At 58.9% G+C, this 26,961-nt stretch overlaps 11 protein-coding genes across 11 annotated transcripts; 6 read left to right on the top strand and 5 right to left on the bottom strand.

The window, feature by feature from the left end:
- Positions 1-1,540: 1,540 nt before the first annotated feature.
- Positions 1,541-1,814, bottom strand: HRG_10466 (glucose-repressible protein grg1 domain-containing protein; the record flags this gene model as incomplete). The annotated part of the gene is made up of 2 exons (XM_044868937.1): positions 1,541-1,634; positions 1,693-1,814. The coding sequence occupies 2 exons, from the start codon at positions 1,812-1,814 to the stop codon at positions 1,541-1,543; spliced, it is 216 nt and encodes a 71-aa protein (XP_044716292.1).
- Positions 1,815-3,778: 1,964 nt separating this feature from the next.
- Positions 3,779-5,069, top strand: HRG_10465 (BSD domain-containing protein; the record flags this gene model as incomplete). The annotated part of the gene is made up of 4 exons (XM_044868936.1): positions 3,779-3,964; positions 4,015-4,190; positions 4,245-4,726; positions 4,777-5,069. The coding sequence occupies 4 exons, from the start codon at positions 3,779-3,781 to the stop codon at positions 5,067-5,069; spliced, it is 1,137 nt and encodes a 378-aa protein (XP_044716291.1).
- Positions 5,070-5,270: 201 nt separating this feature from the next.
- HRG_10464 (pre-rRNA-processing protein TSR2 domain-containing protein) lies at positions 5,271-5,957 on the bottom strand (the record flags this gene model as incomplete). The annotated part of the gene is made up of 2 exons (XM_044868935.1): positions 5,271-5,854; positions 5,918-5,957. 2 exons carry the CDS (start codon positions 5,955-5,957, stop codon positions 5,271-5,273), a joined length of 624 nt encoding a protein of 207 aa, XP_044716290.1.
- A 423-nt stretch (positions 5,958-6,380) lies between these two features.
- On the top strand, positions 6,381-9,116 carry HRG_10463 (alpha/beta hydrolase fold domain-containing protein; the record flags this gene model as incomplete). Its single annotated transcript, XM_044868934.1, has 3 exons — positions 6,381-6,452; positions 6,570-7,598; positions 7,650-9,116. 3 exons carry the CDS (start codon positions 6,381-6,383, stop codon positions 9,114-9,116), a joined length of 2,568 nt encoding a protein of 855 aa, XP_044716289.1.
- Positions 9,117-9,291: 175 nt separating this feature from the next.
- HRG_10462 (mitochondrial ribosomal protein) lies at positions 9,292-9,663 on the bottom strand (the record flags this gene model as incomplete). The annotated part of the gene is made up of 2 exons (XM_044868933.1): positions 9,292-9,414; positions 9,475-9,663. 2 exons carry the CDS (start codon positions 9,661-9,663, stop codon positions 9,292-9,294), a joined length of 312 nt encoding a protein of 103 aa, XP_044716288.1.
- Positions 9,664-10,138: 475 nt separating this feature from the next.
- HRG_10461 (gryzun, putative trafficking through golgi domain-containing protein) lies at positions 10,139-13,929 on the top strand (the record flags this gene model as incomplete). The annotated part of the gene is made up of 3 exons (XM_044868932.1): positions 10,139-10,402; positions 10,456-11,983; positions 12,041-13,929. 3 exons carry the CDS (start codon positions 10,139-10,141, stop codon positions 13,927-13,929), a joined length of 3,681 nt encoding a protein of 1,226 aa, XP_044716287.1.
- A 1,314-nt stretch (positions 13,930-15,243) lies between these two features.
- HRG_10460 (uncharacterized protein) lies at positions 15,244-16,254 on the top strand (the record flags this gene model as incomplete). The annotated part of the gene is made up of 1 exon (XM_044868931.1): positions 15,244-16,254. The coding sequence occupies one exon, from the start codon at positions 15,244-15,246 to the stop codon at positions 16,252-16,254; it is 1,011 nt and encodes a 336-aa protein (XP_044716286.1).
- A 1,238-nt stretch (positions 16,255-17,492) lies between these two features.
- On the top strand, positions 17,493-19,483 carry HRG_10459 (major facilitator superfamily domain-containing protein; the record flags this gene model as incomplete). The annotated part of the gene is made up of 6 exons (XM_044868930.1): positions 17,493-17,798; positions 17,864-18,049; positions 18,107-18,158; positions 18,235-18,747; positions 18,804-18,892; positions 18,956-19,483. 6 exons carry the CDS (start codon positions 17,493-17,495, stop codon positions 19,481-19,483), a joined length of 1,674 nt encoding a protein of 557 aa, XP_044716285.1.
- A 164-nt stretch (positions 19,484-19,647) lies between these two features.
- HRG_10458 (Nucleic acid-binding, OB-fold protein) lies at positions 19,648-20,655 on the bottom strand (the record flags this gene model as incomplete). The annotated part of the gene is made up of 1 exon (XM_044868929.1): positions 19,648-20,655. The coding sequence occupies one exon, from the start codon at positions 20,653-20,655 to the stop codon at positions 19,648-19,650; it is 1,008 nt and encodes a 335-aa protein (XP_044716284.1).
- A 1,116-nt stretch (positions 20,656-21,771) lies between these two features.
- HRG_10457 (alpha/beta hydrolase family domain-containing protein) lies at positions 21,772-23,170 on the top strand (the record flags this gene model as incomplete). Its single annotated transcript, XM_044868928.1, has 3 exons — positions 21,772-21,966; positions 22,033-22,171; positions 22,239-23,170. The coding sequence occupies 3 exons, from the start codon at positions 21,772-21,774 to the stop codon at positions 23,168-23,170; spliced, it is 1,266 nt and encodes a 421-aa protein (XP_044716283.1).
- A 452-nt stretch (positions 23,171-23,622) lies between these two features.
- On the bottom strand, positions 23,623-26,934 carry HRG_10456 (piwi domain-containing protein; the record flags this gene model as incomplete). Its single annotated transcript, XM_044868927.1, has 7 exons — positions 23,623-25,313; positions 25,404-25,707; positions 25,768-26,213; positions 26,262-26,280; positions 26,338-26,602; positions 26,669-26,729; positions 26,793-26,934. The coding sequence occupies 7 exons, from the start codon at positions 26,932-26,934 to the stop codon at positions 23,623-23,625; spliced, it is 2,928 nt and encodes a 975-aa protein (XP_044716282.1).
- Positions 26,935-26,961: the final 27 nt, after the last annotated feature.

Genomic DNA, 26,961 nt, shown 5'->3' with positions numbered 1-26,961 from the left:
ACAGCGGCGGGGCGACCAAAGGGTTATGTGTCAATGTGTGTGTGCCTTGTCGACAGCGCCCACATACCAAAGAGGTACGCACTGTCTAGGTACCAGCTGCTGGGCAATTCCCCGGAGGAGCGACCTCGGGCAGAGTACATGTATAGTACCCGAAGGGGGGGTATAATGCCGACCGAGCCCCTTCGCACTGTGCTTTCGGGTCTCGACCTACTAGGTAGGCAGCTCCACCGCCAGCACATGGAAACGAGCCGTTATTAGCCCTGACGACGACACAGTTCATGTCTACACTGTATGCCGCCGCCTCGTCGGTGCACATACAGTATCAATGTGCGAAACAAGCACCCGGTACGAATCGGCGTGTTTTTCTATGTTTGCAAAGCACCACGCCATCAGAGCATCCATCCGAAAACGAGGCAAGAAGTGTAGCACGAGCATGAAGCATCTGAGATATAGCACTTTTACGGATGCCACAAAAGGCACCATCCTTCCGATTTGCACCGCAGCGGATGACTCCGAACAGAGGGAGGGGAAGGAAAGCCATCATGGACTTTGCATCCTGCGAGAGAATGGCAATAGTGTCCTTGACCACGGCAAAGACTTCAGGGCATTGGGGAGTCACCCGGCAATTTCCCGCGCGTCAACGGGAAGCAGCGGCTGCATAATTGGTGTTTTTCCTGCAAGGGGGATACCAAACGGCTCGCTCGCGATAGTCATATTGGCCAAGCCCGCTGCGGCTCCTCTCTCAAGCCTGAAGGCGCGCGGCAAAGGGGGATGGCTATATGTCGATTGGCCATGCTTGCTTTGCCACCGGCTTTCCTCCTCCTCATGCGAGAATTCCCAGTCATGACTGCGGAGCTCTTGTGCGTACGCGAGTCAGCTTCCCGTCGCTAGACTTTGGCCGGGGTCATCTGTCTAGAGGCCTGATCGCCTCCCACAGCAACTTCGAGCTTCGGTAAGGGGAAATGAAACTCAAGGCTAGAATCGCCTCTTGTTGTCTGACTACCAAGCGCGGTTTGACATGCTTTCCCATGTCCTCCTCCCCTCCGACGAAATGACAGTCAATTGCCGGGAATCAGCCCCCCGCCATGTCCGCAAGACGGCAAATACGCCCGAATTCAATATGCGCATGGCCGGCTACGTGAAGTGTTCGGCGGCTAAGATTCTGGGATTGGTTTGAGGGTGAATATCGTATGTTCTGCGCTTGTTCGCTCTTCTGTCCCAAAGCATCAAAGCATGCGCTTGGCATTGCTTCCTGCTTCCTTCATTTGTCTACGCTGGGTGCGTGCCGAATCTGGAGGCTGCGGGTATGTCCATGTATTTGACGCGTGCGTTGAATGGAATTCAGTCCCGGCATCAACCCAGCTCGGACTGACCGAGGCACCAGAGACCATCACCAACGTGTGACGACCCGGGTGTGAGCTTGTGGTGTAAACAATGTATTTTGCTGCCTCTCGGGGTATTTCTATAATTCATCTACCATCAGAGACATGAGTTCCTTGCACTCCAAACGCCATCTGATCCTGCATATCGCCGTCATGGCTTAGTGCTTGGCAGCCTCCTTATGGACATCGGCCTTGCCATCGTGGGAGGTCTGGTCGAGCTTGTCGCCAACGGCGTCTTTGGCAGCAGTGGCACTGCGATGAAGCTGTTAGCTGGGTCATACATGTTGTGTGTCATCGAGTCAAGACTCACCGAGTGCTAATGTCCACGTTGCCGTCCTTGGCGACCTGTTTGTTGGCTTCCTTGCTTGCGCCCGACGTGGCACCTTGGACAGTCTCAGAGAGGTAATTGGCGACGTTCTTGGCAGTCTCCATTGTGGATGATGGGAAGTGGTAAATTGGTTGAAATGGTTGTTGAAGGAACTGATGAGCTTTGATTGATTGAGATGAGATATCGTGGAATGATGAGGAGGAAAGCAAAGAACCTTGAAGTGGCGGGAGAGCCGGAGGTTTAAATAGACATGCCGGACACCATGGCAGGTCTCTCTGTTCACATGCCAGTAGCCGGGTCAGTGGCTGATTCACTTGTGCTAGGCGCTACCGATATGCAGGAGCAACGACGACGTCGTGGGCGGCATCAGGCGATGCATCAACAGAGCCTCTGTTGGCCGACTTACGTCACCGCTGGACCCCACAATCACCTGGTGCGGGGCAGAAAGTACCGGTCTGCGTTACGTCACGACTGGCATCATGGAGATCCGCATTTGTCCAGCATCCTCTTGGGTACCCTGGAAGTGCAGATTTCCATCTTGTCCATGTTTTTCGCCTCGTTGCCCATCGCATGGGTGAATCATGTGCGGGTGCCTGACATGTGCAGGACTATCAAGATCACCAGGTACTGTGAGCACCACATCGACACCATGTACAGTTGATGACGACATTGGCTCAACCATTGCTCGGACCTTGTTCGAGAGCCATTGTGTGAGTCGGTCTGCCCCTGTCAAACCACAGACACAAGAGCTCGTTGCCAGTCCGAGCTTGGAACGAAGAAATGCACAATGACGACACCGAACAAGTCGCCGTTGGTCTTAGAATCCGCCTCCGCCATCAGCCTCATCTCGTCCCCATCGGAATTATACCTCTGCGATCGGCGCACGGGTCCCTGACAGCCTCCCAGTACACAGTGATTGGTTGACGCCCAAAGAATCTGACGTCTCCCTCACCACCGACCCACCAGATGTGCTGCCTCGGCTCCTCGGTATTCCGAACTCAACTCGCTATGCTTTGTACAAACATGTTCACATGCAACGCGGCTCCCGATGCGGCAGCTTCGGGTCCTTCCCTCTCTGGCCATTGGTCTCACCGAGTGGGCTCTGGGAATGCACTCGTGCCGGCTTTGGCCTGATGCATGCAAAGCATGCTACGTTGGACAGAGGTATAGCCGCCTGTAGATACCTGCCGTTCTTGGTTTGAACGCTGAGCAACTGTGTGATGAAGAAGGGGAATGCAGGGCGTAATTCGAATATCATCGTTTCACTCTTTCACGTACATACCTAATCCTACGTTTGGCAGCTTGAACACGTGCTGCCACCGGAGGGGCGAGCTCTTCCTTTAGACTTGGCATAACAACGACCATGTAAAAGTAAACCCCTCGACTCTCGCTGCATGTCCCCACCCTAAGGCTCCGAGAACCCGTCAAACCCCTCCGAGTCCGCCGTGACTTTGTAGAATCGCCGTCGGCGAAAAATAGTTGGTGCGGGGCCGTCTCTCGGGCGACATTCACACTTTCTACAGCAAGCGGATAGGCAAGGAGAAATTCCATAAGATCAATTCAGGGATTTCTGGGAGATCAGCGAGTTTCAACCCAAGAGACATGAACAAGCTACGGCCCTTCAAGAAACGTCCTGGGTCGACTTCCAGGGAAAATCCCCGGGCGGCGTTCAAGCCAAAGGGCATGGGAGGAGAAGGATACCAGGCTTTCCCAGACGGCTCGGAGAAACCGAGATACTCTGGAAGAAATACATGTATGTATAGGATGGCATGTATTTTGAGTTATGGAGCAGACGGAATCATCATTTCAACGCCTGATGGATGTCTTGTCGGCTCGGACTGGCAGCTGTAAGCCCGAGATTATGCCTGGGAGCTCTTGGGAGACAAGTTTGTCGGCAAGGTCACGTGAGCCGCTTGTGCACGTGTCTCGCGGCCTGCCCTGCGCCCCGCGGCTGGGAGAGAGGACACGATAAGGGATGGTCAATGCCGCAATAAGCCCGCCTCCCATTCCGCATACAGTACCTAAGGCAAAGGCGCATCTACCTGAACTGCCCTTGATCACTGGAACAATGGATCTCGCCTACGACTACATGCAGGATGACGCCCATCCCAAGGACCAGGGCGTCGCAGCCAGTGCCTCCCATCCCGAGCAACAGCCATCGCTCAACGACGACATTCAGGACGCGTACAAGGCCATATCCTCCAGTGCCTGGGGCATCAAGATTGGCGGCTTCCTTGGGACGGTCGTCAAACAGGTAGCACGCCATAGCAACACCGCAACCCTCCACGTTCCTAACTTGCGCAGGGCGAGTCCGTCTACAATCAAGCCCAGAAGGAACTTGCCGAGGTCGGCGAAGATGCGACAAAGGGCCTCACCGACCTTCGCGAGTCCATCATGAGCCGCACGAGGTCTTTGACACAGAACACCATCCAGGCGCCAGACTCAAGAGACGGCGACGACAGCCAGTCCACTCCCACGAGGTCGAATGCGCCCCCCGAGGACGCAGAGCAGCAGTCCGAATCCGTTCTCTCCAGGCTTCAGCTCGAGGCGGCCAAACGCCTCAAAGACCTCCAGCGCGCCGAAGATGCCGCCGACGAAGCCCTTCTCCGCTTCGGCGGCAACGTGCGAGACTTTCTCCGAGATGCCATCAACATTGCCCCTCCCGAGGAATCCGCGCCGGGAAGCGGCACTGTGCTCTTCGAGAGCAAGGATGCGCAGGGGAGGCGCGTCATTCACACCTCTAGGTTTGATGCGCAGCTGCACGTCATACACGCCTCGGCCGATCGCTTCACCGAGGACCCGTCGGGTGCGGAATTCGAGACGTGGGCCCTCGACTTTGACGTAGAGCAGAGGACAGAAGACATCAGCAGCGATCTCGCCAAACACCCCGAGCTGCGAAGCACCATGGAGCAGCTAGTGCCGGACCGGGTCCCCTACGTCGACTTCTGGAAACGCTACTACTTTTTCCGCCACGGCATCGAAACGGCTGAGTCTAGACGACGGGATCTCCTCAAAGGTGAAGTGCATTGGCTTCAATTGCCCGCGACTATGCTGACACTGCCCCAGCCGCATCTGCCGAGGACGAAGTAGGGTGGGACGACGATTCCGACGACGAGGCCGCTCCAAAAGAGGCTTCCAAGGAAAAAGCAGCCTCTGCAACGTCGTCCACAACTCTTCAGCCCCAGACGCAATCCCAGTCAAGTCCAACCGAGGCCCGGAAATCCAACGACGAAAAGAGTGTGGCGGATAGCGAAGCCAGCTACGACGTCGTAGGTGCAGCGTCGGGCAAGACGAGCCAGGCCCCGAACAGCCCCAAGGAGGGCAAAAGGGCCGACGACAGCGACGACGACTGGGAATGATGTAGGTCGGAGCGGTGGGCAACTTTGTACATGCAATGGCGCGCGTTATTTGGGCAGCTCGGCGTTCGGTCTTGTGAGATAGTTTGCTGGAGGTTTCGCCAAGAGACGGATTATGTCCCGATTTGGCTTTGGGTATCGTCAGGGGGGGGGGGGGCTCGATCGGGCTGTGACACGCTCCTCGTGCGGCTTAATGTACGTCGTCTACTTTTTCTTCTTGGTGACCATGACGAAGCCATCTTCGTCAACCTGCGGGGTTGGCTTCTCCTTTGGCGCCGACACTAAGGGAGGTGCCTCGTCCATGGCGACATCGGCGCCTCCGTCGTCGTCGTCGTCGTCTTGCGAGTCGTCGGTTTCCCAATCGGTGTCTTGGTCCGCGTCTAGGGCCTGTTTGAACATGTGATCGACCTTGTTGCCCTTGAGCTTCTCGAATCTTTCCCTCAGAGCGTCGACCTCGTCAGACTGCCCGATGCTGCACTGAGATCGGATGCGGACGATTTGGCTGGCGACTTCGGCCCCGGAGTCGTCGTCAACATTGACCTCGAACTCGTCGATCATGACCTGGAGCAAGACGGCCTCAACATCCTCCATATCCGGCTCGGCGGGAGCCTTGTTCTTCGGGGGCGCATCGGTGAACTCGGGGAACAGGTCGACGACGGCGCCGGCGAACCAGTCTCGCTTGTCGGCGGAATCGGGGCCGCCCCAGTTGTTCTGCACCGCGAGAGTCAAGGCCGGCCAGAGGTGGAGGGCATAGGCGACGGCCTGCTCAAAGTTGGACTGGCGCGTGGCTGGATTCGAGGGCTAAGCACAAGTCCCCTTTGGCAACACAAAGACGCTTTGTTGGAACGTACCCGTTGGAGTCAGCTGCGCCGGTTGCGCGGACGAGGCCATCTTTGATCGCTCGTCTGGATGGTGGGGGCTCGATGCAATCCCTGGAAATTTTTTGTGATGTTTTTTGTTCTGTCCGCATTGTTCATGCACTGCACGGACCACAGGCACGGCGCCGGCTATAATGGGCCCTCTTCAGCCTTTCAGCCTCTGGTGTGTAAGTTTGGGTACTCATCTGCAGGGGGAATAAGACAGGGACCGGGCGTACTAGTACTTTTCTACTCCGTCCGCATGGCCAATTCCGCCTCCCGCAAGAGGAAATGCGATGACATCACGAGCCTAGACCCCTAACTAACGGGGCCCGAGTTCTGCCGTGCCAAACCTTCGTGTCCCGGCTTAAAGGAGAAGCGTCTTCTGTCCCGTCGTCTTCTGTCCCGTCCTGGGTGTGAGGCAGAGTCGAAGAATGGTGAGCATCTGGCGGCCGCTATGAACAAGCTCAACACAACATCCGTCTCCCTGGCCGTCACGCCCACGGTGCTCTCTACTCTGTTCTCCCATGTAAGCCCATTGGCAAGCGCCCCTTGTCAAGCGCCCCTTGTCTCCTGCAGCTGGCTCCTCCCCCCTTTTCTTTTTGTCTACGGCCTTGTCCATGACGTTGGAGCTGATCGACTGTAGTATCTCAAACGGAAGCCCCTCAGAGAACGGCCGACGGCTCATCTATCCTACGACGAAGGCCTGCATCTGATTCGCTCGTTCCTGGACTTTGCCTCACATCACACCATCGAAGAACTGCAAGCATTCACGGCCCAGTGGGTTCCGCATCCTCAATGGGTAAAGGTCGACGACGCGACCGTCCCGGAGCAGCAGCTGGACCGCTCGGCCGAGCTGCTCCGGGAAGAGCTGGGGCCCGAGGGCATCCGTCAAGTGGGCGGGCAGCTGTGGTGGCAATGGAGGAACACCAAGTCATCTCTCGAGGCCGAATGGATCGAGATGCGGACCGATGCTCACCAGCGCAAGAAGACCGGTGATCCCGGAAGGCGCGTCATGATGTATATTCATGGCGGCGCATACTTCTTCGGAAGCGTCGACGAGCACCGATACCAAATGCAGCGCCATGCTCGGAAGCTCCAGGCCCGCATCTTTGCTCCCAAGTATCGGCTGGCTCCGCAGTTCCCCTTTCCGTGTGGCCTTCAGGACTGCTTGGCTGCATACCTCTTCCTTCTCGAAACCCACCATCCAAGCACCATTGTCCTGGCCGGAGACTCGGCGGGGGCCGGAATGGTGGTGTCCATGCTGTGTGTTCTACGCAATCAAGGCATCGCCCTCCCCGCGGGGGGCATCCTAATCAGCCCTTGGGTTGACCTGACGCATTCTTTCCCGAGCGTTGCAGGCGAAGCGCCGTTTGACTACATCCCGCAGGCGGGTTTCCATCACAAACCGTCGCGGGCATGGCCGCCCCCAAACAGTGACGATGTCCAGATGCTTCGGGTGGAAGCAGTCAAGGAAAACGACGGGCACAAGAAATCGGCCAACTCATCTGAGCTCCAGGCGAAACAGCAAGCTCCCATCGTTCCCAAAGCTGGGGCATCATCAAACGAACCTGGCGGCCATGCGGCTACCACCGGCGGAATCCATACGGACACGGAGAGGTTTCTAACAGTAATGATTGCAGGCGAGCTGAACACTGTAAAAGACCAGATACAGGTAAGTTCCTTACCTTTTCCAATGCAAGAGAGTCGACTTAACTCGAATCAGATGTATACTACCAACTCGCTACTGTCCCATCCACTCGTGAGCCCCGTCATGCAGCCGACGCTTGGGGGCCTACCTCCGTTGTTGATCATGGTTGGCGGCGGAGAGATATTGCGGGACGAGCAGATCTATCTGGCTCACAAATGCGCCAACCCGGAGAAATACGCCCCGTCACCGGAAACCCTTACCGGCAGAGGAAGAGAGCTCCTTGAAAAGTACAAGCCGACGGATGTCCAGCTTCAAGTGTGGGATGACCTTTGCCATGTCGCCCCGACGCTCAGCTTCACCCGACCGGCCAAGCACATGTACCGGTCCGTGGCCCAGTTCGGGGCTTGGGCTCTAGCCCGAGCACAGAAGACAGGGATCGACATTCTGGACGACGGAAACATATCCGTCATCACGAGTTCTGGGTCGGACAATGAGGCCCCGGAAGAGGACAAAAAGATGGACGAGGAAGAGGGGACCGCACCTGGCCATGTTGGCAAAGCAGGCGATCCCTTGCCGCCATTCAAGAAGCATATGATCCGACAGCGCATTACCCGCCATGGCGCCACCTTGCCTCTAGCCCCTGAAACCGAGCTGCCTGGATGCTGTGTAAAGTCCAACGAAGTCGGCGTCATCAAGGAGGGGCCGGTCAAGAAGTGGATGGCCACGAAGAGGCAGTGGGATGCGAGATATGCTGCAGCAAAGGCGAAGGTCCACAAGAAGATCATCAAGGACATTGCTACCGGGTTTAAGGATTTTGGTCCCGGCGAGCACCCGCCACCCAGCGCGCTAGCTGGACGACGAGTCGAAACCGATCCGCCGGAGAAGAAGAGGACCAAGAGCATCGGCCTGTCCCTATGGTCGTCTTGGGGCTCGAAGCACGACGAGGCGACGGTGGAGCGAGAGCAGAAGGCAGAACAAGGCCCGGAGATGCAGTCAGTAACCGGTGCCGAGGGCCAGGGAGCGAGGTCCTACGCCGACATTGAGGCCCAGCAGCCTGCTTCGCCAGCCGCCGATGCGACAGGCCGCAGCCGCTCCCGCCGCCGGACCGTCGTTGACGAGAATCAGACTGGCGGGGATCAGGTGGGTGAGGACACACCAGTTGCCACGTTGTTGACCATGCGGCGGGCGAAGGAAAGCTCTCCTGGGCTGCTGAGTCCTACTTCCGTGCCCGAGACTGGAGTTGCCGGGAAGCGGCCATTCATCGGCGGGATCGCAATGCCCTTTAGTCTGGGCAAGGACGCAGACACTGCGAGCATGGTGACCTTGAACTCGTCCGTGAGCCCTGCGATCAGCCCGGGACCAGTGGATTCGCGAACGGACCTCTCGGCCAAGCCGGAACCTGCAAATGAGGCCAGGGCAGAGCAGCTGCTGGCGGCAGGGACGGAGCGCCCTGGGCTTGAATCGGTCGTCGGGACCGAGGCCGGCGCGTCAAATATGGAGAAAGAGATGGACAATGTGAATGCGGCTAGTGTTGGTGTTTGATGAGGCCGGCAGCCTGACGTCGAATGTTGAACGTCGACGTATGGGGTATAATGTGTCGTGTGTGGTGGATCACTGCTGGAATATGTACAGCCGCGATTGAGGTTTCCAAGCCTCCATCGCTAAACTTGATGCCCTCTCGTACAAAGTACCTGCAATCGCCTTGCATCTAAATCGCTCAATCAACGCCATTGTATCTCTTCCATTGCTCAACATAGAAGAATGGATCCCTGGGGCCCTTCGAGAGACCCTTGTAGTCTCCCGAGTTCTCCTTGATTTGTCGGGTCACAAAGGGCGTGAGCTGCGTCCTCAATGTTAGTTGCGACCCTAGCACGCGCGACTAGGGCATCGGAACACGTGCCTTGAAATCCTTCAGGTTGGGCACGACATACGTGCGAACCTTGTTCCAGTCAATCAGGTATCCTCCGTACTTGTTGTGGCTACCCATGGACCCTGTTCGGTTGCCCTTGTAGAAGCCCTTGCCGACATCTTTGGTGGTGAGCTTGAGGTGGCGGTAGCGCCCAACAGAGAGGGCATGCGTCGGCCTCATGGCGAGCACTCGGTCTCTGCGCAAATCGGGTGGGAAGACGGACGATTGTGATTGCACCGAGGGTCCGGACGCGAGTGTTGTCTTGATTCCGCGGCTGTAGTTGTGTCGGGGCCGTGGGCGAAATTTCCGGCGCCGTCGGAGGGTGTTGATCCGATCCGACGAGGGCGCGCTTCTTGGACGACCGAGATCGCCCCCACACGGCAAGGCGGACCTCGGAAGTTCTGAATTAGAAAGACTTCCAGATGCGTCGCGTTTCTTGCAAAATGAGCCGCAATCCGATGATCAAAGCACAGTTTGAAATATCGGCCACCGAGTAGACCATCGTTGGACGCGCTGGGCGCTAGTGACCGCATGGTGAGGCCGTCTTCCTGGAGGGGCAGTCTGGTGTGGGCTAATCCTCCACCTTCAAGCTTCAAATACACCGCGACCCGCCAAGGAGTCTGTTTCGACCCAGCCGGCGGCCTGCGCCGCCACCATGGATGGATATCCCGCAGGCTGTCTGGACCACAATGTCCCGTTCCTCGTCGTATCCGGCCTGAGCTCCAAGGCGCCCGAGCTGCAGCCCCAGGCCCAGCCCGAGGGCCAGGGGCTCTTGCTCCGGTCAGACTACCCGCCGGTGGACGAAGAAGCCGCAGAATTTCTGGAAAAGCACTTTACGCAGCTCGACGCCCACGGCACGTCGTGGACCGGCGTCTCACGACAAGAACCGTACCGATTCCGCATCAAGACCGTTGGCCGAGTACGTTATTCCCGAGCAGGGAGAAGGCTGGTCCGCGCTAAGATCCTTCACAGACTCTCAGCCTTCCTCTCAGGAGAGCTCGGCTCCCAGAGTCCGTGGAACCGCCTCCATCGTCGCCAGTACTGCACTCACCCTTCTCGCCTCTCTCTTCCGGGTCCGCCTTGTATCCCGATGGCTTGGTCGATGCTCAGTGGATCAGGAAGCACCAAGAGCTGATTCCCGCTATATACGCTTGCTTCTACACACTGGGAAACGATAATCGACTCAAAGCAGATATCAACGACACCAAGGGCGCGCTGGCAAGATCCGGGTACAAGACACGGGTGGCGGTGATTCTACTCGGCGAGGCCGGTGGCTCCTCGACTCCGCCAGGAGGGATACAAGAGCGTCTCGAGAGCATCCGGAGGGGCACGGCGCTGGACCCGAAATCAATATTCTACATCCCAGCGCAGGACTCGCCGGCTGAGCTGAAGCGATCTGTGGACAACATCCTCTCTGTGCTGTACAGCACAGCTGTTGAGTATTATCGAGATTTAGGACGGCATGCTAGGAAAAAGCGGTCCCGCGGGATAGCTCCGCAGCCCACAGTCCCGCCCACTACGGGTACGTCACGGACTCTGTCACTGCCGGACTGGAACTTCCGATACGATTTCAAAGCCGCCGTGTTCGCCGAGTTCCGCCAGGAAATGGACCCAGCGATTCGATCGTTTGAGCAAGCATATGAAATCCTGCTGGGACAAGATGTCCTCGACATCATTCCCAGCTGGAGCCCCCGCTGGAACGAAGCCCGCCTGTTGTCAGATGTCATTTCCATTCGCTGCCTCAGGATCCAGTTCTGGATGGGACACACGACCCTGGCCGTCAGGAGGTGGCAAAGCCATCGGGACCGCATTGGCGACTTTGTTGATCGTCGAGGAAGGGGGACCGACAACTACGGATGGCAGGCGTGGGAGGCGAGGTGGGCCATGGTTATGGCTCATCTGATTGAAAAGGTCGAGGTTCCTGGACTGGGACCTTTGGCCACGACGCTGTTCCTACAGCCAGAGAAGGCTGTCTTGGGCGAGCGCTTGAAGCCCTGGGAACTCCTACACCATACCGGATACTGGTACCGAATGGCGGCACGTCATACAGCCGCTCGGCGAAGACTGGCGCGCATGATACCCGAAGAGGACCGAGGCGCGCCGGACTCTTCACCGGCCTCGCTCGTCGCCAGCAAGGCGCACATGTACGACACGTACATGTGCCCCGCCCCATACCGAGAAGTCCCAATCGCCAGCCAGGGCGTCAACCACGCCCAGCTCATAATCGATTGCCTCATTGCTGCCCGGACACAGTTTCAGGCCCGCAAACAGTTTCGATTGGCCGCCGAGGTTTCACTAGAATGCGCAAGGGAAATGACGCTGGTTTCTGCTTGGGAGGATGTTGTTGCCGTACTTCGACCGTTGTGGGACGACATGTCGTTTCGGTCTGAAGGCTGGGTCGATGCTTCTGAAGACCTCAGCTGGCTGCTGAGAAAGGCCGCTGTAGAGACGGGGAGTGCGGATCTGGTGGTCGCTATTGATTGGGGACTGATGCACCGCAGTAAGTGTGTGAAGCTCTTCGTATGCCCTGGTCTACTAACAAGGGCCTTTACTCCAGAGTACACGCGGCGACGCCATTGGCACTACGACCTGAGCAAGTCTCTCGAAGGGGTCTCGGCCAGCTCGAAGCCTGTCGTCGGCCTGTCCACCGATTCGGCGTCGTCGTTTGTTTCGGCCAGCTTCGTGTTCCGAAATAAGGAAGGCAAGGCAGGGGAGAAGAGTACAGCGCAAGTGTCAATTTTCTCCGAGGCTTTGGCGAGCTCTGAGCCTGTGACTTTTTCCTCTTTACGAGTAGAGTTCACAGGAAGCCTCAAGCCCATCATCATCGAACACGGGGTATCAAAAACCTCTGCGGACCCTTCGGGCTCGAACATGTGTATCGACACTTTAACATTGGACGAGGAATTTTCGGAAGCTTCCGAAGACGAATTGCCGTCACAACTCAGAGGTCGATCCGACTTGACCTTGAAGCCGGGTCAGAGGCGGGTGTTGGAAGTGGCCGTTCCACTGCGGGAGGCTGGTAACGCGGAAGCGTCATCCGTGACACTGTTCTACGAAAGCGAGGCATATGATATGAGCTATACCCTGGGATTCCGAGAAACAGATGCTGTGGTGGGATGGTATAGCGCTGGCTCAGGGGCGCCTCGCAAGCCGCGCTCGAATGCACGTGTTCTGCATGTGCAGCCTCGCCCGCCCAAGATGCAGATCAGTATACCGGGCCAGCTCCTCCAATACTACACAGACGAGGTGGTGGAGCTGAATGTCGACCTCCACAACGACGAGGACGAGCCGGCCGGTGTCAAGTTGGACGTTCACCTGTCTGGGGAGTATCATCCGAGTTTCCAGGTTCTGGTCGAAGGCGAGGAGCGCAACGCAGAGTGCGGCCAAGAGGAGTCCTGGATAACAGGCATACCGCTCGGCGTCATTAAAAACGGGTCTTCACGCGGCCTCGTGGTTCGCATCGACGCAGTAGACGCCCCATGTCTTCACGATGTACAGCTGCGGGCGTCGTACCACCTCGAGTCAGATGCAGCGACGCCAATCACGCAGGCGCTACCTGTGCAGCTGAGCATCGTCACTCCTTTCGAGGCCAACTACGATCTGGTTCCGCGGGTTCATCCGGAACCATGGCCAAGCCTGTTCGACGACGCGGGACTGGAGGATTCACGGGAAGAAGACCCGGCCTCGGTTGCGGCCAGAGGCCTCGCTCAACAGTGGTGCCTGGTATGCCACTACGCGTCGTTTGCACTGGAAGATTTGTGTGTCCTGGAGATGGACACGGTGGTCTCCCCGCCTGTTGGCAGCGCGCGTTGCCACATCATCGGGAGGCCGCAGGTGCCAGAAGACGGGATCGTGGCGGCGCCGAGGACGATGGCCGAAGCACAATTTCATCTCGTGGCGCAGAAGCTCAGCCTCGACGACAGGCATCCGGTCGCAATCGATGCGGCCTTGCTCATCAAATGGAGACGAAAGAAGACAGGTGCAGACAGCCCTGTGAACACGACAAGGCTGCCTGTGGGTCAGTACCTGGTCCTCGGCGCAGAGCCACGGGTGCTTGCGTCGGTCGTCTACGAGACGCGAGAAACGTGGCCGAGCCTCATGTATCTGGACATTACGATTGAGAACTCGTCGCACCACTTCCTGACGTTTGGCCTGACGATGGAACCGAGCGACACGTTTGCATTTTCGGGGGCAAAACAGACGACGATACATCTGCTGCCGCTGTCTCGGCGGGCGACGAGGTACCGACTGTTACCATTGGTCCGAGGCGCATTCCTACGGCCCGGACTCGTGGTTCGAGACAAATACTTTCAAAAGACTCTACGCATAATACCCACGGAGGGGATGAAGATTGACAAGGACGGACTGCTGGTCTGGGTGCCGGGAGATGAATCGGCAATGAGTGACGACGAAGCGCCGGCGACGGAGGAGCAGTCGGATGGATGAGCAAGGAGAGCGTGGCCGGTAGTGGAAGGAAGAGTCGTCTGTTGCGGTTTGCCAAGACGATTACCGGGGAGAAGAGGTCGGTTGAATCGTCAAAGCGGTATAGACGGGACGCATTTTCCCCATGTTGGCTTGGGACGTCGCGGGCTGTGGGGATGGGCTCGTTGTTGAAATCTTGAGCAGATAGCCTCGGCCGTCGATCCCTCAAATCTGGAGGAGCTAGCATGAAGAGAGAAAGCCCACTGTTGAGTTGTCCTGTCGTGCCTAAGACACGGAGAAGCGGGATCTGCAACGGCGGCGATAGCTCATGGAGCAACACACGGGATCATCATCAAGCGCAACCGCTCCCTGTTGTATTGGACTATTGTCGGTCTATAGTTGAAGCCCTGAAGCCGTTGACGGACAGGATGAGCCAGTCACGTGATGGATGAGACATCCGCGTGGCGGGTAATTGGAAAAGCACGACAACAGCTCCAACCGGCTCCCATGTGGCGTCAAGAGGCTAACAACGGACCGGAAACTCTGTCCTCGCACACACGCCAACCGGGCTGGAAAAGGACGAGGCACCAGACGACGGCCTGAAGGAGGGCGCCCTCGGCACTTGGCAGTGTCAAACTGTCAATTGTAGCAAGGAGCTCGACGAGTCGACGAGAACTCCTTCGAGGCTTCCCGCAGCCGAGAGTTTCCGAAATTCCGAAATACCAAGCAACGAGTTGTTTGTTGACCGAGGGCCGTGTGCCTGCGACAGGCGGCCACAACCGCTGCCCTGCTGGAATTTCCAGAGACGACCGCCCCTCGTCAGCGGCGCCCCCGTGCCGCGTTGTCTCGAAAAAGTTCCTGTCTCGGCGACAGGTGTCGAAGACCAGGTGTTTCCCTGCCACCAGGAACGCCGGTTGACTGGCAGCCTCGTCGCCACGGCATTCCTCCCATGTCTGACCTGGGCAAGTCGGCATGATGCCTTTGCCATAAGTATGCTAGGTGACTTATTCAGCATGCCTGCTTGCTTGATTGTCCCGCCGCGCCGCCGCAAGCCTTCTGGCATGGCAAACTCTTGCTCTCCGCGTCGGGACCGTGGGCTTTGGCATGCTGATAGCTGTGGGACGACCTCTGTGGGATGCCTGTTCCACTGGGGGAGAGGGGGTATGTGGCTTGGAACACTCCCCAACAACGACGACGACTATAAAGATGTGAGGCCCAGTCGCCCGTCTTGTCCAACAAATCATTCTCCCCGCCAGCGCCTCTTTCGTCCCAATCTGCAGCACTGTTTGCTCTGTCGCCCTCTCTGCCATAGTTGCCAACCCCCCCACAGCTGTCAAGATGAAGTACCGTACAGCCGCAGCCATTGCGATGTGCCTCACCAACGGGGCCATCGCGGCGCCGACGCAGTCCAACGAACAGGGCATGAGCATGTACAAGCACACAAACCAGCTCGCCAAGGATATGGAGCGTCGTGACCGCACTGCGGAGCTGTCCGAGATGATCCAGAACGCCCTCGTTGTGGCTGATGAGGAATCTCGACAGAAACGCGACGACATCGAGCAGGGTGCCGCAAAGGCCCTGAGCCAGACGGGTAAATTTACACAGATGGGCTCGGAAGAGGAGGGGGCCGACGCCGAATCTCTCTGGAAGATGCCAAGCAGGCGATCCATGGCCAGGAAGCACAGGCACAAGCCCAAGCACCCACTCCATGCCCGCCTGGAGGACGAAGAGGAGGCGACGGCAGAGAAACGCCAGGAGAAGGCGGGGGAGAAGAAGCCTGAGGAGCCCAAGCCCGAGGCTGGCAAGAAGGGTGAGGAGCCCAAGCCTGATGCTGGCAAGAAGGAGGCGAAAGAACACAAGGAAGAGGCGAAAGAACACAAGGAAGAGGCGAAAGAACGCAAGGAAGAGGCGAAAGAGCACAAGGAGGAGGCGGGAGAGCACAAGGAAAAGCCTGGGCACAAGGAAAAGTCTGAGCACAAGGGCGGAAAGGGCGAGAAGCCAGGGCATTCCAAGGCCGATAAGGAGAAGAAGTTGAAGAAGTTGCTGAAGAACAAGGGCCTTCTCAACAAGGACGGCGAGCTCAAATTCGACAAATTCGGCAAGGACCACAAGGAGAAGAAGAAGTTGTTGGAGAAGATTCTGAAGAAGAGCGGTCTTCTCAAGACTACAAGCAAGCTCAAGCTCGACAAAGTCTTGAACAAGCTCAAAGTCTCGAAGCTCACGGGCAAGCTCAAAGTCAACGAGCTCACGGACGCGCTCGGCGCCGGGGAGCTCACTGACAGCCTCGGCGTCACTGGCGGCAAGCACCACGGCAAGTCCCCCGGGCACAGCAACAAGTTCAACCTCTAAGTCAACCAGGAGCACCTGGCGACGGCTGACACGTTGGACGGCCCGGACGATGGGTGAGGGAGCTTTCCACAAGCAGGCCAAGCAACAGGCTTGATTGGGGAGCAGGCGAGGATGATGGTGACGTTTACAGTTCAGTGGAAATGTGTAATGACACTTGTCGATATACTTATACAAAACTTTGGCCCGTACTTGCATGAGAGGAGCTCTTCGCCGGCTGCTTCTGCGGACCTTGGTCGGCCATTTCCACCCCCACGAGGACATGGTGGTGGATGCCTCCTCCCCCACACCTCGGACATCGGACAACGCTCAAGCCCGCGCTCCACAACGTAGTCTCCGACATCCGTACTTGGCACATGAAGCCTCCTCCCTCCCCCCCCAGAGCCGTGCCTCGATCGCGAGAAACGTCTCCTTTTCTTTTCTTTCATTTCTTCTTTGCACGTTGCCCTTTGAGACGAGTCGATGAGTCAACGTGTCACCCACAAAGGCGGCGGGGCATATGTGCGCATGTATAGCATAGTTGCTCGCATTTCCGAAGCCCATGCGGCCTCGGCCCAGAAGAAGTGCAGCGGCAGAGAGAGTGGGTGACAGCAAAGCAAGCATCTCCGTGAACCGTGACCGTGACGACCCTGGTGCTTGGACCCCAACTCTGCTGCCTGTACTTGACAACCATGACATTGACATATTAAACCTTACCATCCATCATCTCGGCCTTGGTTGGGCCTGGTAGCGTCCGCCCGAGAGGGAAAAAAGCTTGGACATTGACGAACCAAGCTGGTTAGCCTCTCCGTCGGTCTCCTGCTTTGCCTGCCTGCTTTGCCTGCCTGCTTTGCCTGCCTGCCGGGCTGGCCGAAAAAACACAAGATACAGCATTCTCTCCCTTGGCCAAGCCGTTCTTCAATTCGGTCCGCTCGCATCCTCCCCGGCCTGGGCTTCTGTGCATGTTGCTGCTCTCGACGCTTCGTCCTCGACTGTTCCTTCCCTCCTTCCCGCTCGCTTTACCTCATTAATCCCTTGCTTTCCTGGCCAGAGTTGACGCTTCTACTTCTCGGTTGGCGGGTGAGTCACACAGCTCGACCAGTTGGCAGTTGCGCTTCAAGCACCTTCCCCGGCCGTTGGCTTTAGCCCTCCACCTAATCTCACCTGACTGAACCCAACGTCGTCCGAAACAGAAGCATCTTCACGCACCGGAAACGACGGCCCTTCGGTTAACCACCAGCTTCCTGGCCCTCGTCCCTCCAATGACGGCAAACCTGTCGAGCGAGCGCGTCTCCACGGACCAGACCGAGAGCGGATCCGCCGTCGCCTACCCAGCCAAGCCTCAACTCGCCGCCGACGAGGAAAAGCCAGGGGTCCAAGAAGACCATGGCGGCCTCGGTCAAGGCAACGACGAGGACCATGGCTCCCCCAATTACCCCACGGGCCTCACCCTCATCCTCATCATCGCCGCTCTCTGCATGGCCGTCTTCCTCGTCGCCCTCGACCAGACCATCATCGCCCCGGCCCTCGGCGCCATCACGGCCCACTTTCTGAGCGTCAAGGACATTGTGAGCTCCCTCGCCTTGCCTCGCACTCTCTCTCGGCTGACACGTCGTCACCCGATTCACCGCAGGGATGGTATGGCTCCGCCTACCTTTTGACCACGACAGCTCTGCAGCCCATGTACGGCGCCATCTACAAACTCTTCAACGTAAAGCTCGTCTACCTCGCCGCCGTCCTCATCTTCGAGCTTGGCAGCTTGGTCTGCGCCGTTGCCCCGACCTCGACCGCCTTCATCGTCGGCCGCGCCATTGCTGGAGTGAGACTCTCCCCACGCTGTTCCCCGGCTGTGCTGACCCAGCCTCCGTCTCCCTAGATTGGAACGGCCGGCATCTTCTCTGGCTCCATTGTCGTCCTCTCCTTGACCAGTACGCACAGCCCTATTACCCGTCCTCAATGGCCTCTGGCGCCAAGCCTTGGAGTTGCTGACCCGCCCTGCCGCAGTGCCTCTGGAGAAGCGCCCGCTCGTCTTCGGCCTCATCGGCGGCATGTGGGGCATCGCCTCCGTCGCTGGGCCACTGCTCGGAGGTGTTTTCACCGAGAAAGTCACCTGGCGCTGGTGCTTTTACATCAACCTGCCCATCGGCGGCCTCGCAATGCTCATCGTCTTCTTCTTCGTCCGCGTCAGCCGGAACACGGCCGAAACCGAGGGCCATTCCTTCACGACCCGCATCCGCCAGCTCGACATTCCCGGCACCGCCATCTTCCTCCCCGCCATTGTCTGCCTGCTGCTCGCCCTGCAGTGGGGCGGCGCCGATTACCCTTGGGCAAACTCGCGCATCATCGGCCTCTTTGTCGGCTTCGGCCTTTTGATCGCCGTCTTCATCGCCATCCAGTTTTGGCAAGGCGACAGGGGCACCTTGCCGCCTCGCCTCTTCGCCAACCGAAACGTCCTCAGCGCCATGATCTTTGCCTTTTTCTTTGGCGCCGCTTTCTTCCCTCTCGTCTATTACATTTGTGAGTCCAGCTCTGCGACCGCCGGCCGAGTGAAGGGCAACGGCTAACGGTCACAGCGCTTTATTTTCAAGCCATACAAGGCGTCAGTGCCGTACAAGCAGGGATCAAAATCCTTCCACTCCTGTTAGCCACAGTTATCATATCTGTAATGGCTGGGGGCTTAATCACAGCAATCGGTTATTACAGCATCGTCGCTATCCCCTGTCAGATTCTGTTTACCGTCGGCGCTGGCATGATCAGCACCTTCGACGTCGACACCCCGTTGCGTGAGTGGTTTGGCTACCAGGTCCTCGCCGGCCTCGGCATCGGCGCCGGCTTCCAGATCGGGGTGCTCGTCGTGCAGACCGTCTTGCCCCAGGAAATGGTACCCGTCGGCACCGCCTGCGTCCAGTTCTTCCAGGCCCTCGGCGGCGCCGTCTTCATCGCTGTCGCGCAGACGCTCTTCCAAAACGGCCTCATCGACGGTCTCCGGGTGGCCGACAACGGCATCGACGGCCGCGTCTTCATCAACAGCGGCGCCTCCGAGATCAAAAACGTCCTCGCCCAGATGGGCCGCCTTGATGCCCTCGACTCGGTCCTCAGGGCGTACATGACGGGCTTGCGCCACACCTTTTACATCTCCGTTGCCTGCGCCGGATGTGCGCTTCTCGCCGTCCTCTGCCTCGAGTGGAAGTCTGTCAAGAAGGGCCCCGATGGCCACAAGAAGAAGGCGACGGCGGCTGCCGTGATGGCGTAGAAGTATTGTTCATATCCAAGATATAAAAGGCGTCGGTGCAGGCGTCGGTGCACAGCTGAGGATATCCATGTTGCCTGCCACGGCTCGTGTTGCACGATCATGACCAAGTTTCCGGGGTCCAAGAAATCCACTCTTCCAGTTGACAATAAGAAGACCTATCTCGGTCATTGCGTATCATCGGGAGGGTTGTCCCACGATTTGCGTGGCTTTCTTGTTGTGCTCACCGGATCTCGCCCGACGAAATGAAGGACCCAGTCCTTGACCAACCGCGCTTTCTCCTGTTGCGGATGCTTGGCCGCGTTCTCCCTGTCCAGTCGCCGGGTTGAGTAATGGCCGGTGCCGTCGCTCCTCCACAGGAGGTTGACTCTGGTCAGTCCCCTGCGCAGGCTCTGCCCGTAGACCTTGCCCCGAAAGACGTGCAAGGCGACGTTCTCCATGAGGACAACATCCTGGCGCCGAAGCCGGACGACGCTGCTCTCCTCGGCCTGGCTGGCGGAGAGCCAAAAGGTAACGGCGAAGCCGGTGGCGCTATTATCGCCGACAAGCAGCTCAACGAGCGAGAGCCTCTGGCCCCAGCGTGTGGTGACTGAACGGGGCTGGGCTATAGATATGACGCCGACGATGAGGTTGAGAGAGACGGTCTGTGGTTGGAGGGCGACGATTCGTTTGGCCCGTGGAACGTCCTCTAGGTCGGACAGGTGGAGGGGGACCGGGTCCGCGGGCATAACGGAGCTGAGATTGGCTGAGAGGGCGGTCTCGTCGTCGACGGCCACGCTGTCGTCGAGCGGCTGGGAAGAGGGATGGTGCTGAGCCAGAGAGTGCTCACAAAACTGCGTCCACGCGTCCTCTGCACTCGTGTCGTCCCGAGAAAGCAGGGGGTCTGAGACATCGGCGGTGGTGAACAAGTCGGGACTGGCGTGCAGGGAGGCGTCGAGAGCGTCGTGGCGCTGGCTGAGCATCGTCAGACTGCGGGCAAGCGGGATGGAGCGCCAAGCAACATGGGTCGGCTGCGAGGGGATGTCGCCGTCTGCATCGGAAGAAAATGAGTCGTTGGGCAAGCGGAGGAGGGTGTGGAAGGGCTCGTCGAATCGGGTGACGGTGCATGAGGACATGTCGTCAAGGGCCGAGGGCGGTGGCGCGCCGGCCATTAGAATCACCTTGGGCGTCGACATGTTGGACGGGGCGAGCGGAGCATGGTCGAGTCCGCGATGTGCTTGCGGCCTTGATTGAGCAACTTTGAGAAGAGGCTCTCGAGAAGTGGAAGGTTTGCTCGCGTGGGTTTCCGGCACCCAATAAGTTGTGTGTCGGGTGTGTGTGTTGTATTTTTCGTCCAGCGGCCTTTAGGCCGCTCAGGTCCCCGAGACGGGGCACAGGACGTGCTGAGCTAGACTATCTAGAATTCCTGCCACCGAAAGGCCACCCACCAGGGCCCCCGCGGCCAGTCCTCCCAGATGTCCATCCAGCATTTCATAGGCTCTTTGGCGCTCCTTGTCGAAGCCTGTCTCCCGTCAGCGGGACTTCCAGGCGCGTGGCAATCGCCACAATGGTCAACCCTTGGTTTTTCCGGTCAGAATTCTCTCGCCCTTTGCTAAGGCTGCTGTCGCAGTCCATGCTCCAGTAACCAAGCGATGGAAATAGCGAGGAGCGGCGGCAGGAAAACCTCAGAAGGAATCAGAGGCTGTCGCGCAGCTTGCCTTCAGGGAGAAAACCTCCGCGACCGGCCACCGTTGTTTAGAAGGGCGGACCTTCCAATACCCACAGCTCCTTGGTTCCGAAGAGAGCCATGAGGTCCGAGTGGACGTGTTGTCGAGACCGGCTTCGCAGAGGAATATGAACTCTCCTAAGGTCTTCCTCTGTGTTGTTAGGGTCACGATGGACCCCGCAGCTGAAGCGCGGTCGGGTCGCCTGCAAATCTGGCCCCAGCTAGCAAGCCGCTAACAGCCCTCCAGGGGACAGAATTTTTACAGGGGAGAGTTGAGTTGTGTGTCGGGTAGCCCCAGGGTCCAGGGTCCAGGGTAGGAACTTTGGCTTGACTGCCCGGGGGCCGACCGCTGGGCCGGCCGAGGCCCGCGGTGACATCCACCAACCCCCCACCCTCTACAGCTCTCTTCATCTACTGTACGCCTCCATCGACATGTCTTGCCGATGCGCACCTCTCTCATCCAACCCGTACATATCACTGACACATCTCCCCCCTGAGCTTATGTCTTGAACATTTGTCAGGCCGGACACATCTTCCTCTCGAACCTCCGTGTCCCCCCACCACGACAAGCCCTTCGACGGCAACCATGTCGTCGGCCATCTTCAACATCGTCGAGCACTTCATCGACGCCTCGCACATCAGGGAGTACCCGCGCGCCACGGCCCAGTCGCAGGACGAGAAGCTGCTGCTGCACGTCAAGCAATACGTTCCCCGGGACAATCCCAGTCCGCAGAAGGGCGACCTGACCATCATTGGAGCCCACGGCAATGGCTTCCCAAAGGTTGAGTCGCCTCCGGGGATTGCTTGGTGGGAGACAAGAAACTCATGTGTTTTTGAACCGCCTTAGGAGCTCTACGAACCGTTATGGGATGACTTCTGGCGCGAGGCGGAGCGGAGGGGGGTGCGAATCCGCTCCATCTGGATCAGTGACGGTGCGTGGCAAGGCCGGAGCGGTGTCCTCAACCAAGGGAAGCTGGGTAATGACCGTACGTCTCGGAATCCCCCTTTGTCTTTCGCATCACAGTATGTGCTTCCTACTGACGAGCCTCCCAGCGTCGTGGTTCGACTATGCCCGCGACATGGTCCAAGTCATCAACACCTTCCGCATGCCACGCCCCCTCTTCGCCATCGGCCACTCGTTCGGGGCCAACGCCCTCGTCAATGTCGCCCTGATGCACCCACGCTTCTTCAACGGCCTCGTCCTCCTCGACCCCGTCATTGGCCACTTCGACTCCAGCCCCGAGTACCTTGTCCAGGGCCCTGCCGCCCTGAGCATCCACCGTCGCGACGTGTGGCCCTCGCGCAAGGCCGCCGCCGACGCTTTCAGGCGCAGCGGCTTTTACCAAGCCTGGGATCCCAGGGTCCTCGACAGGTGGATCGAGCACGGCATCCGGCCCGTGTCGGGCAACGAGGATGTCGACGGCGAGGTGACGCTGGCCACGTCCAAGCACCAGGAAGTCTTCACCTACATGCGCCCAAGCTGGCCCGCCTACGACGCCAAGGGCACCATCCTCGTCAACCCGGAGCTGGCGCCCGATCTCGACACCGGCCCCGGCCACCGCTGCTCCCACCCGTTCTACCGCGCCGAGGGCGCCGCTACAATGGCTCGTTTGCCGAATGTTCGGCCCGGCACCCTCTACATCATCGGCGCCAAGAGCGCGTCGGCGGCGCCCGACATTTGCGGCGACAGGGTGGCCCTCACGGGAAGCGGGCCCGGCGGCAGCGGTGGCGTCCGCGCAGGCCGCGTCAAGGAGGTTGTTCACCCGGACTACGGCCATCTCATCCCCATGGAGGCGCCCCTCTTCTGCGCCGCCGAGGCGGCCGCGTGGGCCAAGACGGAGCTGGACCGGTGGTGGGCTGAGGAGCGGCGCTACGACGAGTGGGCTAAGAAGCCCCTGGCCGACAAGGTCATGGTGAGCGATGAGTACAAGAGGCGCTTAGGCGTGGCGGATAGAAACACAGGCAGGACGGGGGCCAAAATATAGGAAGCACATTTTTAGTCACTGTTGAGCTCTCGCCAGTCACCAACGCTTGGGCCATGGAGCATAAAAACCTAACTTTCTTTGCGCTATGATGTCCGCAGAACACATATTCTCACCGGTGCTGATTAGATACTCCCTGATGCAGGCCTGTCCACGACTGTGCTCGCCCACTCCCGCGACTGAGCATCCAATCCTTTACCGGGGCTGTCCATGACGAACCCGAGCGAGCGTTTCGCGCGTCGGCGACAAAGACAAAACAGCAAGATTGAAAAATAAAAAATAAAGATCCATCGTCTGCCGCCCAAGAATCCTAGAGACGACTCCAGAGCCGGCCCAGCACAGGAAATTCCTAACCCGCCATCAGTTTCGAACTCGCCCTTGTCCAATTGTGTTCTTAAAAAAGAAACAGCAAGAAGGAAGCCAGGGTCAAACTCGGAAAGCGCCTTGGCATCGGCCTAAATGTAGTACATGGTGTCCTTGAGTGACTCGTGGACCTGGCGGCTCGCGGCGGGAGAGGCCTTGCCGCCGGTGGAGACGCTGTCGGTGTCGCTGGCCTCGAAGATCTCGGGCCGATGGGCGCGGGCGCGCTCGCACACAATGTCGGCGTAGTAGGCGGGCGGGCAGATGCTGACGGCCTTTGTGGCGCGGCCGTACAGGTAGCACAGCTCGTGGGTGAGGCGCTCGAGCTCGTTGGCGGCGGCGGACTTGTACTTTTGGCGGAAGATCTCGTCGAGGATGACGGTGTAGTGGGCCGGGCGCGCGGTGCCCTTGAGCGCGTGGTGGGCGGTAAGGAAGAAGTCCCAGTACCGCGCCTGCGTGACGCCGCGGTCGACGACGGTGCCGTTGCGGATGTTGCCCGAGTCGGACATGGACTCATTGCTCGTGGGGAAGAAGCGTGTCTGGTGGCGCTTGACCGAGACGACAATCGTCAGCCGCGGCGGCGACGCCTTGGCCGGGTACTTGGCGCGGCACGCCTGCCGGATCGACGGCAGCTCCTGCTCGAGCACCTGGGAGAACTGGCCCTCGGACACGCCGTCGCGGAAGATGACAATATTGTCCGGGAAATGGCCCTGGTTGTGCCGCTGCCACAGCTCCAGCCGCGACTTGAAGGCGTCGACGAGCTGCCCGCTCAGCATCTCCTGCTTCGACGGCTGCTCCCACGACACGGCGGGCCACTGCGCCAGGTCCTTGTCGACGCTCGCCACGAGCCCGACCAGGCTAGGCGCCTCCCGCGCCTCCCGCCCCGTCGTCATGTTGGTCGGGTGCGTCACGTCGTAGCCAGCCACCATGGTTTTGCCCTCCTTGAGCAGCCCCACGTCGTCGCGGAGTCGGTGGTTGACGCCGCCGGCTTTAAGGTTGACCTTAAGGCCCACGTTGGCGTAGTACATGAAGTTGTTGGGCTTGAGCAGGTGCTTGGATGTGACGACGCCGGTATGGATGCCAAAGGTGCAGTCGCCTAGGCTCTTGATCTTCGAGTAGAGGCCCTGGCTGTCCTTTTCCGTCAAGACAAAGAAAACGTACTGGATCCGGTTATTCTTGGCCCACTGGAAAAAGTTTTCGAGCCCGTCGCTCATAGCTCGGTCCCAGCTCGTGAACATCTTGCCATCGCCCGGCACCACGGGCGTATCCTTAATCCTAATGCCCATACTGCTGCCCAGGAACTTGGCAAAGTCCTTCATGACAGGGACCTCGATGATAGGGCTATCGCTCCTCTTCATGACGTTGAGAAAGGTCCAGCGCTCAATCATGGCTCCGGGCTTGACAACCCGCACGTTCCTCATATTCCAGCTGCCATTGACAGGCGGCACGTCGGCCCGCTTCTGCTGGTTGTTTAGATAGCTGATCATAGGCACGTTGAGGACACGGCCTCGGACTGTGAGGAGGCTCTTGTCGACCGAGAGGCCGAAGCGGTTGAGTCCCTCGTCGTCCAGTCCGAGCGTCTTGCGGCCATCGGCGCTGATGGACATGGCATTGGCATACGGGGAGCGGCACGCCACATCCAGCATGGCCGTCGTCTCGTTCATGGTAAGCCGGGCCTTGACCGACTGGCCCGGCTGGATCTCGATGACCTCGGCGGGGAAGAGCGTGGGCTTGTCTGCGCGACCCAGGTTGACCAGCGGATAGTCCTTGAGCGTCCTCTTGTACTCTGCAGGCAGGCGTCAGTTTGCGATGGCCAACATTCTTCAGGGATAACAGAACGGGGCATAGATGTGGGAGGAGTTGGGGCAAGACTCACTCGTCTTAAAATAGTCAAAGACAGAAATGTAGCGACCCGCTCCTTTGCCATCATTCAGGAAAAACTGGACCTGCTTGGGCCCGGGGTACTCGTAGTTAGGGGCAAACTTGAGGGGCTTGCTGTCCGAGGGCGTCTGGCGAGACAGCTCGGACTGGCTTACGATGCCGTGAATGGACTTTGTCCTGCGGACCTCCTCGCCATTAGACAGCATCATGTCGACCCAGACGCGCGTCCTGGGCATGAACTTGGCAAAGGCCTTGACCTTTCTCATGGCCTGGTTATTGAAGGCCTGTGTCGGTTGGATCTGGAACCTGTCAAAGAGGTCGGCGAGCTTGCCCGAGGCGCGGAAGACGCCATGGCTGACATTGGCATTCAGAAGCAGCCGACCGGTGCCAAGGCGGGCCGACTGGAAGAAGCCGCGGGCGGCGATAAGCTGGTGAAAGTCCTGGAAGAGATTTGTTGCGGCCTCGTCTCTGCCAAAGGGGAAAAAGCGGGCGCTGCCAACGGCCGAGATGTCGTGCAGCTTGGAACGCGGGCCGTGGCCGAGGACGACGTTGAGGGCGTCGACGACGTCGGGATGCTTGGGGAAGATGCCATCGCTTGGGGCCTCGTTCATGGTGGCAACGTAATTGAGCAGGGCGTCGAGGGGGGCCTCGGTCGGGCCGTGGATGGTGGCATCAATGACATCCCACTTGTCGGCACTCGTCTCAACGGGCAGGCGGAAGCGGACGGGGTTCTCGGCTAGCTTGAGCTTCTGGAGCGAGACGAGCTGGCTCTTGTACTCGGTCGCGAGGACAAGGGTCTTGTCGGCTGCCTTGAGAGTGGCGAGCAGCTCGCGGACGGCGAAATAGAGCTTACGGCCCTTGACCTCCTTGCTCTGGGGCTTGGACGGCTTAGACGGCTTCTCAGAGGTGCTCTCGGTTTCAACATGGACAAACTCAAAGTGGTACTTGTACAGCACCGTGGGCTTGACGTTGACGTTGAAGTAATTGGCCCATAGGGTGACGGCCTGACCGTTTGTGCCAAAGGCCGGCCGCAAGGGAAACACATCCGTCGACCTAGCCTGGAGCGGAGGGCCTCGAATGTCGGCCTTTGCCATCTGCGAGGCCAAGCCGGCGGCGGAGGAAGCCTGGCCCTTGATGAGGCGGTCCTCCAGGTTGGTTATAGCAGCGTCGGGCTGCGGGAAGGATCCGTTGACGCTGCGAGCGTGACGCGTCTTGTCAGTGGACTGAGTGTCAAGGAATGCCGGAGACGGGGAAACATACTTATATGCCAACTCTGTCGTGGTGTCGCGAGGCCGGCCTCCACGGCCGCCGCGGAAGCCACCTCCGCGTCCACCGCGGTCGCCACCATCCCCGCGACCGCGATAGCCACCTCGGCCTCGGTCACCTTGACCGCCGCGGTCATAACCGCCGCGGCCGCGATCTCCATATCCACCTCGACCGCGGTCAGAGTAGCCGCCCCGGTCTCCGCCGCGGCCGCGTCCACCGCCGCCGGCTCCACGGCCGCCCCGAGCGCCGCGATCTGACATTGCAAGTGGTAAATCTATCTCAAGATT

This window comes from Hirsutella rhossiliensis (genome assembly GCF_020360975.1).
Source record: "Hirsutella rhossiliensis strain HR02 chromosome Unknown scaffold00015, whole genome shotgun sequence".
Lineage (NCBI taxonomy): Eukaryota > Fungi > Ascomycota > Sordariomycetes > Hypocreales > Ophiocordycipitaceae > Hirsutella > Hirsutella rhossiliensis.
This window is presented reverse-complemented; position numbering and strand designations above follow the sequence as displayed.